The 17,754-nt window shown below is 40.1% G+C and overlaps 1 protein-coding gene across 1 annotated transcript in view; it reads left to right on the top strand.

Moving 5' to 3' along the window:
- LOC117520673 (cohesin subunit SA-2) overlaps positions 1-17,322 on the top strand; it is an 86,857-nt gene extending 69,535 nt beyond the window's left edge. The window contains exons 23-31 of the mRNA XM_034181974.1: positions 2,846-2,979; positions 3,478-3,579; positions 10,386-10,519; positions 10,924-11,046; positions 13,013-13,203; positions 13,789-13,981; positions 14,967-15,068; positions 15,159-15,255; positions 17,228-17,322. Coding sequence (XP_034037865.1) covers positions 2,846-2,979; positions 3,478-3,579; positions 10,386-10,519; positions 10,924-11,046; positions 13,013-13,203; positions 13,789-13,981; positions 14,967-15,068; positions 15,159-15,255; positions 17,228-17,278 — 1,127 coding nt within the window. The 3' untranslated portion in view covers positions 17,279-17,322. The remainder of the gene's footprint in view (positions 1-2,845; positions 2,980-3,477; positions 3,580-10,385; positions 10,520-10,923; positions 11,047-13,012; positions 13,204-13,788; positions 13,982-14,966; positions 15,069-15,158; positions 15,256-17,227) is intronic.
- The last annotated feature ends 432 nt before the right edge of the window (positions 17,323-17,754 follow it).

Below are 17,754 nucleotides of genomic sequence, written 5' to 3'. Positions count from 1 at the left end.
TTTCATATTTATTTACTTTAAGACTCAATGAAATACGTAGAAAACCTGTAAAGCCTACTTTTAGTAAAAAAATTCACAAGAGGTATCGATAAGGGAATCGATACGGAATCGGATCGATAAGCAGAATCGATAATGGCATCGATATCGATAAAATCTTATCAATACCCATCCCTAGTCAACTGTAGGACCTCTAATCACCCGCTTCTGCAGCGCGACTCCACTTTGAAGGTTGAACCAGTGAAGCAGTACTTCGAACCGCTGCTTCGATGGTTCAATGCTTCACCGCTCTTCAGAAGGGGCAAGTCTGCTTCTGAACACCTCTCTTTGAAGGGGGAAAGATAAACTGTTATACCGGGAAGAGCTCACATGTCCTGTTTTGGTGTGCTTATGTATTTTGGGTCAAGGATGAACACTGCGAAAATGGAAAGTTGATAGAACAAATATTTTTTAAGAAATTAGCAATTTTGGATGAACAGTAAACAATGGAGTTTGTGCTGCAATGCACCATGGGAGTTCAGGGTTTTGGGCAGGGATTAGTATTGATAAGATTTTATCTATCAATACCATTATCGATTCTGCTTATCGATCCGATTCCCTTATCGATACCACTTGTGAATTTTCTGTGTACTAAAAATAGGCTTTATAGGGTTTTTTTTTTTTTTTTGTCAACATTTTTAGTCTTAAAGTAAATAAGTATGAAAATCGTCACTGGATCCTTAAACTCTGGGCATAAATAAACTCCACATGGTGGATCCTTGATCTCGACATAAATAGAAATAAACAAAATCTGTAGTTTTTGTCAAAAGCATCTGTTGAGACATTATTGGCATGAATGTCATTCCATACATCTGAGCTGAGCTCTTGCAGCTGTGCTGTGCTGCACATCAGGATGTAATTCATGAACAGCGCAGGATGTCTCATTTTGGGAGAAAAAAAATAAACGTTTTAGTCTATTGTAGTTTGTCTGTATTTACAATGTTTGGAAAGAGGTGTCATTTTATTTAAAGTGGTGTCATTTTATTCGCTTTCAAGTTATTAATTCAGACCGGACTCTAACGTGACTCGGTAGAGAGCAGCATTTGGAGCTGTGCAAACGGAACGGAGGATGATTCTCATTTCTTGACTGCAACAAGACAAGATTCCCAGTTAGTGACTTCAACCCACACAAACGTGACTCACGATCAACATATAATGGCTTTGAGAGGGGTTCAGAAGCGGACTTGCCCCTTCTGAAGAGCGACGAAGCATTGAACCATCGAAGCAGCGGTTCAAAGCACTGCTTCATTGGTTCAACCTTCAAAGTGGAGTCGCACTGCAGAAGCGGTTGATTAATCAACGTAGAGAACTGATCATAGATACGAATAAAATGAGCAATATTTCTTATTTCTTTAATTATTTGGTTGTAATTGTTGTGTGTTGGGGGGTGTTTGGCTGGACATTTTGGTGTTCTGTTCTTTTCTTTGCTCTCCAGGTGGTATGCAAACTGGTTTTTGTCTGTAGAGAAGGTGCTGGCAGAAGAGTCCTTCACCCTCATCAGCGTGATATACAGCACCTGTGGATGATGCTCACATGCAACCTTAAAGACTTTCAGCTGAAGCAGATAATGAGATGGCGTTCTGCATTTAAGCCATGAGTGATTCAAGCAGAATTGCCGGGAACTCGACCTTCTGATGTTCGTTTGTGAGACGCTGAGGACCGCGCCTGGGTTTGACACATCGTGCCTGTGAAGGAGGACGGGTGAGGGACACATGCTGTCAGCACACATCAGAGGTGATTGTCTGAATAAGTGTTAACAGTAATTTGGTATTTTGTTACACAGTATATGTGAATATTGATGAGAGTTGTGCAGCTCGCTTCTCACGGCCGTGGCGTGCGGACAGATGATCCTCCACCTGTTGTGAGAGGCTGCTCATTTACATAAAGCTTAAATTCAGACCTGAATGTGTTGCTGATAGTGTGTGCCTTTGAAGGATATTAGTTGTAGCTGCTGACTTACCTCACCTTTTCTATCCTTCAGAGTCGGTTTGTCGTGTCCACCTGGGGGGTGTTTGCCGGTGAACGTGAGTTCAGAAGCGCCGGGCTTCGATCCCTTTGGGCGCTGGAGAGCGCGCCGTCCTTCACTCCGCCAGATAAACGCACTTTTTATTGTACACTGAGTAATGCACAAGAAGGGGAAAATAAAATTGTTTTGTTTTTTATGGAACCGCTTTCTGGTTATTTAGCGCTGGGTTCAGTCAGACGCAGGTCCGCTCCTCAACCCGCGTCGGCACATAACAGTAATTGCCACATAAAACAAAAGCACAACACTGAAAGCTTGAAATACACTCAAATTGGTACATTCTTCAGCAACATATCAGTTCATTTTTTTTTGGGGGGGGGGGGGGGTGGAATCCGTGCCATGGCGGGAGAGGACATTTGAAACCGGGAGCCCGGAGGAAATTTGCAGTGCTGGGCGGTACTTTCTGCAAATACTTTCTGGATGCACTGTATGTTTTAGAATGTGTGATGACTAATGATTTCACAGAAGGATGTTTTGGAAATAGTCTTAAATTTTAAAACTCTTCCAGAGACCCACTACAGTTGTCTGTGCCTGCAAACAGTTTTTGTTCTGTTATTTTAGTGTTAGCTTTTTCTTGAATCCAGCGTATTTTAAATTTTGTTAATATTCTGCTAGTTTCCATCACAAATACAAGCGAGTGCATTGTCTTTCATGACACCTATTGTGCTCATGCTTTATCAACACCTCAAAGCTTTCTCACTGATGCCACCGTTTACAGCTCTCACATTGCTCTGTCACTCCCCCGTCTCCTCCTCCTCCTCAACTGCTGCCCTCTGTCCTCTGTAGGTGAGGATGAGGAGGAGATGAAGATAACCATTCTTCAGAAGAAACGAAACCTCCTGGCTGGGTACTGTAAGCTGATCATCTACGGGGTCCTGGACCTCACTGCCGTCACGGTTGTCTTCAAGCACTACAACAAGGTTGGGTGGGGGTTACGTTTTGTTTGGGGGTGAGCCTTTTTTTTTTTTTGAGACAGTCACAAATGTTTGTGTCTCTGCCTGTAGTAGCCTAAGTTTATTTTATCTCCGTGTGAAATTATTTTTTTCTATTTTCCAAACTTGGTCATTTATCCTCGTTTCCGGAATAATTGTTCATCTACTGTGAATGTGTTCCAGCCAGAAATGGAGTGAAAGTTTGAAGCAGTTTGACACCATTTTATTGTGAAACTGTAGCTTTCCAAGTGCAACAAACAAGTTTTGTCAAAGGAGGAGGGAAACTAATACTGGAGGTGATGTGTGAGGGAGAAGATGAGGGTGAGAACGTCCCCCCCACCCCCCTTTTTTTAGGAGCAGTTAGGCTACTAAGAGAGTCAAGGGGGAGTAGTTAAGTCTCAGACAAATGAAGTATTTTTATTTTACATCTTATAGTTTGTTTCTTGTGATAATGCGTAATGAATAATCATGCTATCTGTCTTTTAGTACTTTAAAGACTTTGGCGACATCATTAAAGAGACTGTAAGCAAGAGCAAGCTCATCAATCCCGTGCAGAGTGCCAAGACGGTCTGTCTGAGTCTGCAGCAGGTTTGAACATGTTAAATACTCACGCTACCCCAAGTGTAAATAAGGGAGCAACCGAAGGGTCTTACTAATGCATGGATGCTTATTCGCCGTCTTTGGACGGATTTCCGTCTCTTTGCAAAATCTTGCCGTCTAAAAAAAAAAACTAGCAAAACATTAATTTTTATTTCCTCAAATCTGTGAAATGGTATTTTAGCGGAAAAACTCCAAGTCGCTGAGAAATTTATCATAAATAGTGGTGTGTTTAGGGTTCTAGCTAGCACAAACTTGCGTTACAGCCCGTTACGCTATAATTTTGGACTGTTACGCTTATTTTGGACCATTACGATTTTCAGTACAGCGCCTGTAATCAACCGTTTCTGCAGCTCGACTCCAGTTTGAAGCGTGAATCGAAGCAATGCTGCTTCGCTGCTCTTCAGAAGCGGTAAATCTGCTTCTTAACCCTCTGAAAGCCATTAAAATATCATGAGTCATTTTTGTGTGGATTAAAGTCACTAACTGGGACTCTTGTCTTGTTGCAGTCGAGAAACGAGCTTCAAACGCTGCGCAGCTCTCTGCCGAGACGGGTCCGCTCGGAATGAATAACTTCAAAACGAATCGCTGCTTTAAATAAAATGGCACCTCTTACAAATGTTGCAATACAGACAATAAACTACAATCAACTAAAACGTTTTTTCCTCCCAAAATGAAACGTCCTGCACTCTTTATAAACCTGACCTGCAGCACATCTGCAAGGGCTCAGCTCATAGGTGTGGAAATACATTCATACCAATAATAATGTTTGAAAGGAAATGCTTTTGACAAAAACTAACATTTTATTTCTGTTCATGTCCAGAGATCAAGGATCCACCATGTAGAGTTTATTGTGTCCAGAGTTTAAGGATCCAGTAACCAATTTCATATTTATTTACTTTAAGACTCAATAAAATGTTGTTCAATTTCAATTTAATCAGCTTATAAAGCGCCAAATTACAACAAAAGCTGTCTCAAGGTGCCTCACACAGAACAGTTCAACATAAAAAATTTAAATAAATAAATTTCAAATGCCTAATTAAAAATAACACAGACACCCTAATCTCTGTAATAAAATTTTCTGGTCAACAGTATCAAAAGCAGCACTGAGGTCTAACAGAACAAGCACAGAGATGAGTCCACTGTCTGAGGCCATAAGAAGATCATTTGTAACCTTCACTAATGCTGTTTCTGTACTATGATGAATTCTAAAACCTGACTGAAACTCTTCAAACAGACCATTCCTCTGCAGATGATCAGTTAGCTGTTTTACAACTACCCTTTCAAGAATTTTTGAGAGAAAAGGAAGGTTGGAGATTGGCCTATAATTAGCTAAGATAGCTGGGTCAAGTGATGGCTTTTTAAGTAATGGTTTAATTACTGCCACCTTAAAAGCCTGTGGTACATAGCCAACTAATAAAGATAGATTGATCATATTTAAGATCGAAGCATTAAATAATGGTAGGGCTTCCTTGAGCAGCCTGGTAGGAATGGGGTCTAATAGACATGTTGATGGTTTGGATGAAGTAACTAATGAAAATAACTCAGAACAATCTGAGAGAAAGAGTCTAACCAAATACCGGCATCACTGAAAGCAGCCAAAGATAACAATACGTCTTTGGGATGGTTATGAGTAATTTTTTCTCTAATAGTTAAAATTTTATTAGCAAAGAAAGTCATGAAGTCATTACTAGTTAAAGTTAAAGGAATACTCGGCTCAATAGAGCTCTGACTCTTTGTCAGCCTGGCTACAGTGCTGAAAAGAAACCTGGGGTTGTTCTTATTTTCTTCAATTAGTGATGAGTAGTAAGATGTCCTAGCTTTACGGAGGGCTTTTTTATAGAGCAACAGACTCTTTTTCCAGGCTAAGTGAAGATCTTCTAAATTAGTGAGACGCCATTTCCTCTCCAACTTACGGGTTATCTGCTTTAAGCTGCGAGTTTGAGTTATACCACGGAGTCAGGCACTTCTGATTTAAAGCTCTCTTTTTCAGAGGAGCTACAGCATCCAAAGTTGTCTTCAATGAGGATGTAAAACTATTGACGAGATACTCTATCTCACTTACAGAGTTTAAGTAGCTACTCTGCACTGTGTTGGTATATGGCATTAGAGAACATAAAGAAGGAATCATATCCTTAAACCTAGTTACAGCGCTTTCTGAAAGACTTCTAGTGTAATGAAACTTATTCCCCACTGCTGGGTAGTCCATCACAGTAAATGTAAATGTTATTAAGAAATGATCAGACAGAAGGGATTTTTCAGGGAATACTGTTAAGTCTTCAGTTTCCATACCATAAGTCAGAACAAGATCTAAGATATGATTAAAGTGGTGGGTGGACTCATTTACATTTTGAGCAAAGCCAATTGAGTCTAATAATAGATTAAATGCAGTGTTGAGGCTGTCATTCTCAGCATCTGTGTGGATGTTAAAATCGCCCACTATAATTATCTTATCTGAGCTAAGCACTAAGTCAGACAAAAGGTCTGAAAATTCACAGAGAAACTCACAGTAACAACCAGGAGGACGATAGATAACAACAAATAAAACTGTTTTTTGGGACTTCCAATTTGGATGGACAAGACTAAGAGTCAAGCTTTCAAATGAATTAAAGCTCTGTCTGGGTTTTTGATTAATTAATAAGCTGGAATGGAAGATTGCTGCTAATCCTCCGCCTCGGCCCGTGCTACGAGCGTTCTAGCAGTTAGTGTGACTGGGGGGTGTTGACTCATTTAAACTAACATTCATCCTGCTGTAACCAGGTTTCTGTAAGGCAGAATAAATCAATATGTTGATCAATTATTATATCATTTACTAACAGGGACTTAGAAGAGAGAGACCTAATGTTTAATAGACCACATTTAACTGTTTTAGTCTGTGGTGCAGTTGAAGGTGCTATATTATTTTTTCTTTTTGAATTTTTATGCTTAAATAGATTTTTGCTGGTTATTGGTGGTCTGGGAGCAGGCACCGTCTCTACGGGGATGGGGTAATGAGGGGGTGGCAGGGGGAGAGAAGCTGCAGAGAGGTGTGTAAGACTACAACTTTGCTTCCTGGTCCCAACCCTGGATAGTCACGGTTTGGAGGATTTACGAAAACCGGCCAGATTTCGAGAAATGGGAGCTGCTCCATCCAAAGTGGGATGGATGCCGTCTCTCCTAACAAGACCAGGTTTTCCCCAGAAGCTTTGCCAATTATCTATGAAGCCCACCTCATTTTTTGGACACCAGTCAGACAGCCAGCAATTCAAGGAGAACATGCGGCTAAACATGTCACTCCCGGTCCGATTGGGGAGGGGCCCAGAGAAAACTACAGAGTCCGACATTGTTTTTGCAAAGTTACACACCGATTCAATGTTAATTTTAGTGACCTCCGATTGGCGTAACGGGTGTCATTACTGCCAACGTGAATTACAATCTTACCAAATTTACGCTTAGCCTTAGCCAGCAGTTTCAAATTTCCTTCAATGTCGCCTGCTCTGGCCCCCGGAAGACAATTGACTATGGTTGCTGGTGTCGCTAACTTCACATTTCTCAAAACAGAGTCGCCAATAACCAGAGTTTGATCCTCGGCGGGTGTGTCGCAGAGTGGGTAAAAACGGTTAGAAATGTGAACGGGTTGGCGGTGTACACGGGGCTTCTGTTTAGGGCTACGCTTCCGCCTCACAGTCACCCAGTCGGCCTGCTTTCCCGGCTTCTCGGGATCTGCCAGAGGGAAACTAACGGCGGCTAAGCTACCTTGGTCCGCACCGACTACAGGGGCCTGGCTAGCTGTAGAATTTTCCACGGTGCGGAGCCGAGTCTCCAATTTGCCCAGCCTGGCCTCCAAAGCTACTAATAAGCTACACTTATTACAAGTACCATTACTGCTAAAGGAGGCCGAGGAATAACTAAACATTTCACACCCAGAGCAGAAAAGTGCGGGAGAGACAGAAGAAGCCACCATGCTAAACCGGCTAAGAGCTAGTAGCTGCGCTAAGCTAGCGGATTCCTAAAAACACACAGTGAATAATGTGTAAATAATTTAGAGGTGATTCAGCAGAGGGAGTGCTTTAGTTAAGGCACGTGAAGATTACACTGTGAAGCAAATCGTTATCTAGGTAACTAGATCAATCTAACTGCGCAGATTAAACAGCTAACAGATACAGCAAAACACCGCTGTGCTCCGGAACAGGAAGTGATACAATACCGCAGTGAGAGCCGACCACCAGTAGAGGCAAGCAAGAGCCTCTGCTTGCCTCTACTGTGTGTGCAATGTGCTTGTTTGTCTGTATGTGGCCCTGTGACAGACTGCCGTCCTGTCCAGGGTGTGTCCTGCCTCACACTCTGACTGCTGGGATAAGGTGCACTTACATAAACATGCCTTTGCTTCACGACACATCATGACACAGGTCGTGATGTGTCGTGTTGGAGAGTAAACTTGTCTTTAATGGGTGCAGACAGGATGCCAGAGGGGCGCCGCTGCGTGCTATTACGCACAGAGAATTTTGACATGTTCACAAAAATCTTTCATGCACAAATGTCGTGCTATATGGCGTGATCTAATCTCCAAAACTACGTGCAGCTCGTCAAGTGGAGTGAACAAGCAGTGAACAGAGCAAGTGGTGATGTCAGCGGATCGCATCAGAGTGCAGCTCGTCTGAAGGATTATAACATGAAGTTAAATTTGTTATAAACATAAAAATAAATACTTTAACAGCTGCAGACAAGAAGGAAAGAACACGCAACTGTTTTATCAAGCCATGATAATGTAAACATGACAAATAATTACCTTTTTAGAAGACTCAAAATGGTCTCTGCAGCTTGTTAGGCGCGTGCCTTCCCTGTGATTCAGGAAGTGATTAGAGCCATTTTCAACGGCCAATTTGCAGAAAAAAATTAATCTGCCACAAAATAATTATTTTATATACGCAGCATCCAGCGCAGAGCACGTGGCAGCCAGTAGAGCAATGAACGGCATCCAGCTGTGAACACAGCGGGTGGGATCGTCACAAAGATGTTCGTGCTATTGCGTGAAGTAAAGGCATGCTCGTGTAAGTGCATGTATAGGCTCCAGCCCCTCTGCGACCCTTAATTGGAGTAAAGCCCCTTTTACTCCGGACCTGCTTTGAGTCAGGTGCGCGCAGCAGGGGGGCAGAGAGGAGGTGAGAAGGCAGAGGAGAACCTGCGGGCAATCTGACTGCAGCCAGACTATGCACTCTGATTTCTCTCCTAGTTTATATTTGTTCTTGTGCAGGGCTGCAGGTCTGCGCTCTGATTTCTGTTATAGTTTATCCTTCTTTTGACCGTGAGCTGCGCACGAATGAACCGTCCGTGTGTAAATGTGGAGAAGTCTGGAGTTATACTTGATGTGGACATGTACTGTCTCTGGCAATCAGCCTGTGAGCAGGACTTATGTCCTTTTTTGTCATTTATTTAACACAATTGTGAGAGAGTTTGGGGGGACAGTGAGGAGCGCAGCCAGCCAGCCAGTTTTTTTTTTGTTTGTTTTTTTTTTTTTGTTTTGTTTGTTTGTTTTCCCTGAAAGGGGCTTTAGCGCCACACTCAGAGATGAGCCTCGTTAGCCGTATAATCTGCCTCTAAGAGCCTCTCAGAGCCACTATTCTCCCACGTTTGTTGAATAACTGGACTCGTTCCAAATAAACATGCTACGTGGCTCATTATTCATCCTTCATTATTCGGTGGCACCAGGGCTTAACACCTTGCCTGTGAGAGGAGAGCTCACTCTACAGGCTCACCATATGGGTTATGTTGAGAACTTTGGAGTCTGCTCTGTTGAAATGTTTCACACTCTCCAGTGCACCACAACACTGAAGTCAAATCTTGGGCTATGCTCTGGAATACATGATACGAATGTGGCTTTATTAATCCCCTGCTGTAGATTTTTCTGGCATGAAGAATTGGTACAGTTGGATAGCATGAAAAGCTGCATGAGTAGAAGACTGCCCCCATTTCGGTAATGTGTATAAAGAAGTGAAGATGTCCCAAGGACTAAACCTTAAGTGTGCCTCTGTAGACAAGCAGTTTGCCCGAGACCGCTACCCTGTCCTGGTGGATCACTGAGTGAGGGGAATCAAGCCAGTGGAGCAAGATTGCCATTTTTGTGAACATTGTCACAAATTCATAAAGCAGTGCACAGATTTTCAGAAAAGTGTGTTGTGTGGAGTTTGTACTAAGTACCAACATTGATCCCAATAGATAGATAGATGGATGGATGAATTTAATCCTTCCACTTTAACATAAATATAACACAAAAACAATAAGTGCCAATCATCTTGTAACTTGCTGCATTAAAGGCATGTTATGAGGTCAAGCTCATTCAAATCTGGTGAACTTTGGTACACCAGATTGATCCAAAATGCAGCTATGTTTTGCTTAGGCACCACATGTATCTGCCACATACTGAACACTGCCACCTCTTGGAAAGATAGTGGATGCTGGCTTGATGATGGATTAAGAGTAGGTGTGGTTGTCAGTGAAAAAGACAAACTGTTACTGTGCAGAAACATAATAATCACAAAAATAAACTGGTTATTCTTCTTAAAGTCAAACAGTCGCAACTACACACAACCCTGAGAAAAGATTTTATGAATTTAGCTGCAAAAAAGTCTGTGAGTTGGTGGATCAAGAGCAGGTGTTGTCTTTGAGAGACAGATTTTTTTTTTTTTTCATTTATTTTTTCTTCACAGAAATTTACAAATTCATTCATTCATTTCCAAAGTCCAGGTCTGGTGGCCATTAATTACATGCTGCTTGTTCCAAAATGTGTTTGTGAGCAGTCGTTGTCTGTGTTTGTTCAGATGTTCACAGAGATGCTCATAGAAGGCCGTGGCAACGAGGATCTTGGTGAAATTAGAGATTTGGCCAAAAGGTTGGCCATGAGCTTCGGCATCGATCTTAAGATCATCCGAAAACCATTAGTGGCCCTGCACATGTCAGTAATGCACATCACTCTGAAAGACGCATCCACTCCTCCTGTCATATTTTTTTTTCTGTTACTTCAATTGTGATTTTTAGAAATCTGTTTGAGCATTAAGGGCAGAATGTCAATTTTCTGGTTAATCTTCAATTTCGTAGCTGTGAGTGTAATTTTTAGTATCTGAGAGCCGACCATTGCTGATGATGAAGAAAACATACTTCAGCACAGATTTCTTAACGTGTGATTTGGATTCTGCAAAGTCAGACTGTACCAGTATATTGCAATTGAACGATAAACTTTAACCTTAAACTCACAGTGGGAAAGCATTCTGTACACTCTTTTCAAAACACAGTTTTGTTTTTTAAGTAGTAAGAGAGGAGAAATGTATGTTCACTGTTTAAAGGTGTGTATAATTTTAGGGATGGTATACGGTTTGCGTTCCTGTGCACAGAAGAGGAAGGGGAGCAGCACCCAAATCTGGACTTCTTGGAGATCCTCAGCGAGTTCAGTTTCAAACTGCTTCAGCAGGATCGTGCTCAGCTGTGAGAAACAACCACACAAATTGAACACCTGTGCAAGAATCACTTTGACATTGGAGTCTTATTTTGATCAGACTGTTATTCATCAGGTGGACACTGGACCTTAGTGCTACAGTACTGAACATTAATACGAACACACTTTTGTCACAACAAAATTAATATGGCTGTGGAATCTGATTTACTTGAATCTGGTATTTTATGGGGTTTCTGTAACTATGCAAATTATAGTGTGTGTCTGTGTGTGGTAATTCACTGTCCTTGCATTGAATTAAAGTGGTATTTTGATCTTGCAAAAACAGAATAAATCAAATTTCTAACTGTATTTGATCTCGTTGAATATGATGTACAACCCCTGGCAAAAATTATGGAATCACCGGCCTCGGAGGATGTTCATTCAGTTGTTTAATTTTGTAGAAAAAAAGCAGATCACAGACATGACACAAAACTAAAGTCATTTCAAATGGCAACTTTCTGGCTTTAAGAAACACTAAAAGAAATCAAGAAAAAAAGATTGTGGCAGTCAGTAACGGTTACTTTTTTAGACCAAGCAGAGGAAAAAAAATATGGAATCACTCAATTCTGAGGAAAAAATTATGGAATCACCCTGTAAATTTTCATCCCCAAAACTAACACCTGCATCATATCAGATCTGCTCGTTAGTCTGCATCTAAAAAGGAGTGAACACACCTTGGAGAGCTGTTGCACCAAGTGGACTGACATGAATCCTGGCTCCAACACGAGAGATGTCAATTGAAACAAAGGAGAGGATTATCAAACTCTTAAGAGAGTAAATCATCACGCAATGTTGCAGAAGATGTTGGTTGTTCACAGTCAGCTGTGTCTAAACTCTGGACCAAATACAAACAACATGGGAAGGTTGTTAAAGGCAAACATACTGGTAGACCAAGGAAGACATCAGAGCGTCAAGACAGAAAACTTAAAGCAATATGTTTCAAAAATCGAAAATGTACAACAAAACAAATGAGGAACGAATGGGAGGAAACTGGAGTCAACGTCTGTGACCGAATTGTAAGAAACCGCCTAAAGGAAATGGGATTTACATACAGAAAAGCTAAACAAAAGGCATCATTAACACCTAAACAGAAAAAAACAAGGTTACAATGGGCTAAGGAAAAGCAATTGTGGACTGTGGATGACTGGATGAAAGTCATATTCAGTGATGAATCTCGAATCTGCATTGGGCAAGGTGATGATGCTGGAACTTTTGTTTGGTGCCTTTCCAATGAGATTTATAAAGATGACTGCCTGAAGAGAACATGTAAATTTCCACAGTCATTGATGATATGGGGCTGCATGTCAGGTAAAGGCACTGGGGAGATGGCTGTCATTACATCATCAATAAATGCACAAGTTTATGTTGATATTTTGGACAATCGAAAGGATGTTTGGGGATGATGAAATCATTTTTCAAGATGATAATGCATCTTGCCATAGAGCAAAAACTGCAAAAACATTCCTTGCAAAAAGACACATAGGGTCAATGTCATGGCATAGGGTCAATGTCAATGAGCAGATCTGATTTGATGCTGGTGTTAATTTGGGGGATGAAAATTTACAGGGTGATTCCATAATTTTTTCCTCAGAATTGTGATTCCATATTTTTTTCCTCTGCTTGGTCTAAAAAAGTAACCGTTACTGACTGCCACAATCTTTTTTTCTTGATTTCTTATAGTGTTTCTTAAAGCCAGAAAGTTGCCATTTGAAATGACTTTAGTTTTGTGTCATGTCTGTGATCTGCTTTTTTTCTACAAAATTAAACTGAATGAACATTCTCCGAGGCCGGTAATTCCATAATTTTTGCCAGGGGTTGTATAAGATATAAATGCAACTAACATTGTTTACAAATGCTTACTTTTGAGTCTAAAAAAACATTGTATTTGATTATACTAAATAAACTAAAACAATTACTGAACAAAGGTTTTGCTTGGTCTTTGTCTCCATCTCTCAGGTCTGTATTTCTTAAAGAAGAGTGTCCCACTGCTGTCCTCTCCTGGCCGTCTGTAAGACTGTATCGCCGATCTATAGAGAGGCGCTCTGCTTGCAAACACAGAGAACAGGAGGAGGGGGGTGGTGAAAAAACAAGTCCCATCTCCTCACACACTCCCCCTGCAGCTAAACGCAAGAGAACCACTGCTCAGGGTGAGACTTGCATTACGCTTATTGTGTTCATTTACAGTAGAGTACTAATTCTTTTACCTTGATCTATATTTTGATTTTATGTATTTAGCTATAATGTGACCTTTTAAAAGGACAGAAAGTTGGTCAAGGGTACATTCCTTAGCTATTCTTTTTGTGTCACAGCAAACTTGCAAGTTACGTAGAGTACCTGAAACACCACTCGTCACTACCCAGGATGTTATTTGAGTTTATAGAGCTTTATTGCTGAAACAATTAGCTTATTAATCAGGGCAGAAGAATCTTCAGCTGTTTGATAACAAAAAATTAAGATAAAGAAAAAGAGACAAAAGATGAATTGTTACACCTTGATCCTTGAAGATGTTTATATCCTCAAACTTCTTTTTTATTTGAAGTATTCCTCTGCCTTTAATCCCACTTCAATGAGAGCATAAACATCATCAGTATTAACTGGCCAATTACAACTGATCACTTTGGTAAATTTATTGACCTTTGTATAATTGAGTGACTTTCCAATATTTAGCTAAGTACAAAAAAAATCAGTGTCACAAATGATGATTTTTGAGAGCAGTCTTCCATTTCCTTCAGGTTCAGTGTCCAGCACCAACAGAGGATCCTGGTTGGAGAGCAGCAGTATCCACAGCAACCTCCCAACCCCGGCCCTGACCTCCACCGTTCAGCGTCAGCCTGCTAAACAGCTGAAGCCCAGGCGTCCTGGAGCCGCAGACTCAGACGGCAGCGGTGTAATTGAATCTGATTCTGGGGATGAGTTTTCTTCAGAGTAAGATGGGATTTATCAACCAACACATCTGCTGTGTTTGTCATCATTACACCAGGATTTTTACTATTACCACCAGTTATGTGGAAAATACTCACTGGTGTTAGCTGTGCATCTATAATAAACCAAAGGTCCAAACCTATCTTACACATGGCAAACCAACAGAAATGTTAATGCTACGTTTCCAACTGGCACAGCTGTGAAATAGCAAGTGTACTTGCACTCATCTTTCTGCTGATGGGTGTGTTCTTCAAATCAGAAAAGGGTTGCACAATAATTTAAAAAAAAAAGGTCTCAAATCAAGCACGGTGTTTCTCTCCTGTCTGTGCATATTAACTGTAAATACACCTTATATGGACAGGTTACACTCTGCTTGTACACACTGGGGTCTGTACCATATTGTTATGCTGGTTTTCTTCCTCACACAGTTCTCACATATGGCGTACTGAGGTGTACTAAAAAAACTCCACTGGATGAACTCTGTATAATTTTGGGCACCATTTCCATCCAGTTAATATACAAAATCAAAACTCTGAGGACATCCATGCAGTGTAATTGGGCTGGATACATTTATTGGGTGGAAACCCTGCACAAAATTTTGAGTTCATCCAGTGAGTCTTTTTATTTAGCTATTTATTTATTTATCTATGTATTTATTTTTTTGGATGGCCACAGGGTGGTACATGGTCTGTATCCTGTATCTGGATTTGTTGAAGGTTGGGTGGGTGGGGCTGTGGGAGGTGTTGCAGGAATGAGGCACTCACCTTCTTCACCTCACAGAGCTGTGGTGGATGCTGCTCCAGCAGATGCTGGAATGTGACCAGTTAAGCAAAACGAGAGTCGTTGAATAAAACATTATCTTTCAAGTTGCTGTTGGTTGTATTGAAATAACTTTTCCATGTTGCTTTTCTGACAACTCGTAAATTATACAGCAGTAGGGGTTAACAGTAGCTAAATGATATGAAGTTCACCAGCTGCTCTCCTCCAGGTCCCAGATGCGAAAGGTGAAGCCGAACAAAAGGCGCCAGCCGTCCTCCAGCCAGTCTGACCCTGCCTTGGGTGATCAAGACCTGGACTCCCACCTCACCTTGTAAGATTGATTTTTTTTTTTTAAGCTTATTTGGCTGAGTGAGACATTTGCTAGTATATTGCAAGAATCACATGTGTGTGTGCTCCCCAGACTGTCTCTGATTGAGGAAGATGAGGCAGAAAAAGGAGGAGGATCTGAGATTGATGATTACGAAAGCGACACTGACAATGACCCTGCCTATATACTGGTAAAAATTATTTTTCATACCTGTCTATTTCTTCCGCACTACTTGAATTATTTAGAATTTTAAATCACAATAGTAATGCTGCTAACATAAAGTAATGAGCACTTTCTTGTCTGGCAGATCGTTTAATTTTTTACCATCTCGTGCCCACGCTGTCAGTAAGCCAGCCTGCTTTGTATTCCTAAAGTGATAAGAACGTCTGTGGGTTGCAGGGCTTTCTCACACCAGACTCCTTTCTTTTGGAACAACTTCCCACATACAATAAGATGGTCTGACTCATGTCTTTTAAACATAATAATTTGTCTGAGCTGACGTTTTTCATTTTTCACACTATTTTAATTCCCCTTCCCTTAATTAATTTTTCAGACATTTTTTTGTTTTTTGTGATTCTACATTACATCTGTATATGTTAAACCCTTTGAGGGGGTGTATAAATAAATTTAATTAGGTAGGTAGCTGACATTTTTCAAGGGTGGTAATAAATTATGAAAAGTTTCTATGAGTTGGAATGGTGTATGAGTGTATGAACCCTTTTATTTCCTGTTAATTGTCATTTTTTAATGTTAGTTTACTGTCTAAATGTATTTATAAATAGTTTAGGTTCTTATCATATACAGTTATTATATTATTATTATTGTGAGTATTTTTATTTTTTTATTTTATTTTTACTTCTATGTTGTCATTTGATTTTTAAATGGACCACAGTGGAAATAAGTGTTTTCACTTTTGTGTGCCATCCATGTATTTTTAATGTGTTTACAATTATACAGTTATATTATGTACTTCCATTGAACTTACTAAATAAAATCACGCACGCTTTTAATATATAGGTGATTTACCACCCTCTGCTAGAATGGCATGTGAGTCCAGAATGTAAATATCAACATCCATTGTTTAGTGTTGTTAGCTAATATCTGTACTTTCTCCAAAAATATTAGTCCTATCCACATTCTGTTTTGTCGGCGTTCATCCTTAACCCAAAATATATAAGCACACCAAACTTGTACGCAGAGCTTTTTGTCTTTTTCTGCATTGTGCTGCAAGCAGGTGCTTTTATTTATACACACCCACAAAATAGAGACGGTGGCGGAAGACATCAAAAGCAATATACTTCTCAGTCATGGTGATGGCACCATGACACTTAACTAAACTGACTAAACCAATTGAACTACAAAAAAAAATAAATCAATAACACTAACACTGTTAAACTAACATGAACCACAATAACATTTAAAACCCTGAACTCCCATGGTGCATTGCAGTGCAATGTCCATTGCTCATTGTTAGCTAATATCGCTAATTTCTCCAAAAATATTAGTCCTATCAACTTTTTTTTTTCTCAGCGTTCATCCTTGACCCAAAATACATAAACATACCAAACGGCAAATGTCTCCAGTTTCTCTGCAGTCAAAGCCATACACACGTACGCACGCACACACACAGAGGCCACTTGGCTATTATAATATCGATTCGTGATGAAGCATTTTACCTGTAATTTTGGCTGTAATTTCTTTTGAAAATATATTGTCTGTTATTGGTGGAATCAGATTGTTTGGATTTATGGCTTGACTGACTCCTAAGTCCTGCATGATATACAATATGGCTGTTACATCTGCAGTACCAGTGTTATGTGCATGTTGCATTTCTGAACTATTCCCATTTGGGACCTGGCCCATATCAGAATTGTGCTACTGCACAAAATTCCTGGTATTGTACAAACAGGCTTTTATTCCAACCCTAATCCTAAACCATTTAAGATAAAATAATTTCAAGTTGCTAGGCAGCTGAGATGGGTTAGAGCATCATTCCAAGACTGGAAGCACTTCCAGAATTGACATATTTGCAAGTTTAAAAAAAAAAAAAAATCATACTTTTTTCTGTTGCACAAACATGCTCCTGTCCTCCTGTGATTACATCTAGAGGTCCATGTAACTTGAGACCAGAATTCCTCACATCTTAATTTTTTGCCTTGCAGCCTTCAACACGACACACCTCAGCCAGCATCCTTGATGAGCTTTTCCAGTAAGAACACGTGCCTGCATCCTCTTTGTTATAAGTGTTTTCTTAAAAAATAAATAAAAGTTTCAGCACGTTTTCTGTTTCTGATATAGTCGAGCCGATTAATTTTCTGTCCTCTTCCTTTTTGTAAATTGCCTTACAGTGATTACATTTAAATATTTTGGAAGAGCATGAGAAAGAAGAAATAATGCCCCCACATACAAAAAAAAGAAAAAAAAAATGTGGTTTGCGAACATGATTAATTTTGTACACTTAAAAGAGCAAATTTGGCAGAGATTCAAGAAATGTTTGTTATTGCTGAATGTTAAAAAGTAAACATCTGAATGTATATTTAGGTTGTAATTAACCATTAAGTTCTGTATTTCACTGGATGTTGTTTTTCAATATGTTGTATTTTTTGAGATTTTTTGTATTTGATGTTTATTTAATAAAATATTTCAGCAAAGCAACAGTGAATGTGTTGATAATGAAAATCACTAGGAA

This window comes from Thalassophryne amazonica, chromosome 11, assembly GCF_902500255.1.
Source record: "Thalassophryne amazonica chromosome 11, fThaAma1.1, whole genome shotgun sequence".
Classification (NCBI taxonomy): Eukaryota; Metazoa; Chordata; class Actinopteri; order Batrachoidiformes; family Batrachoididae; genus Thalassophryne; species Thalassophryne amazonica.
This window is presented reverse-complemented; position numbering and strand designations above follow the sequence as displayed.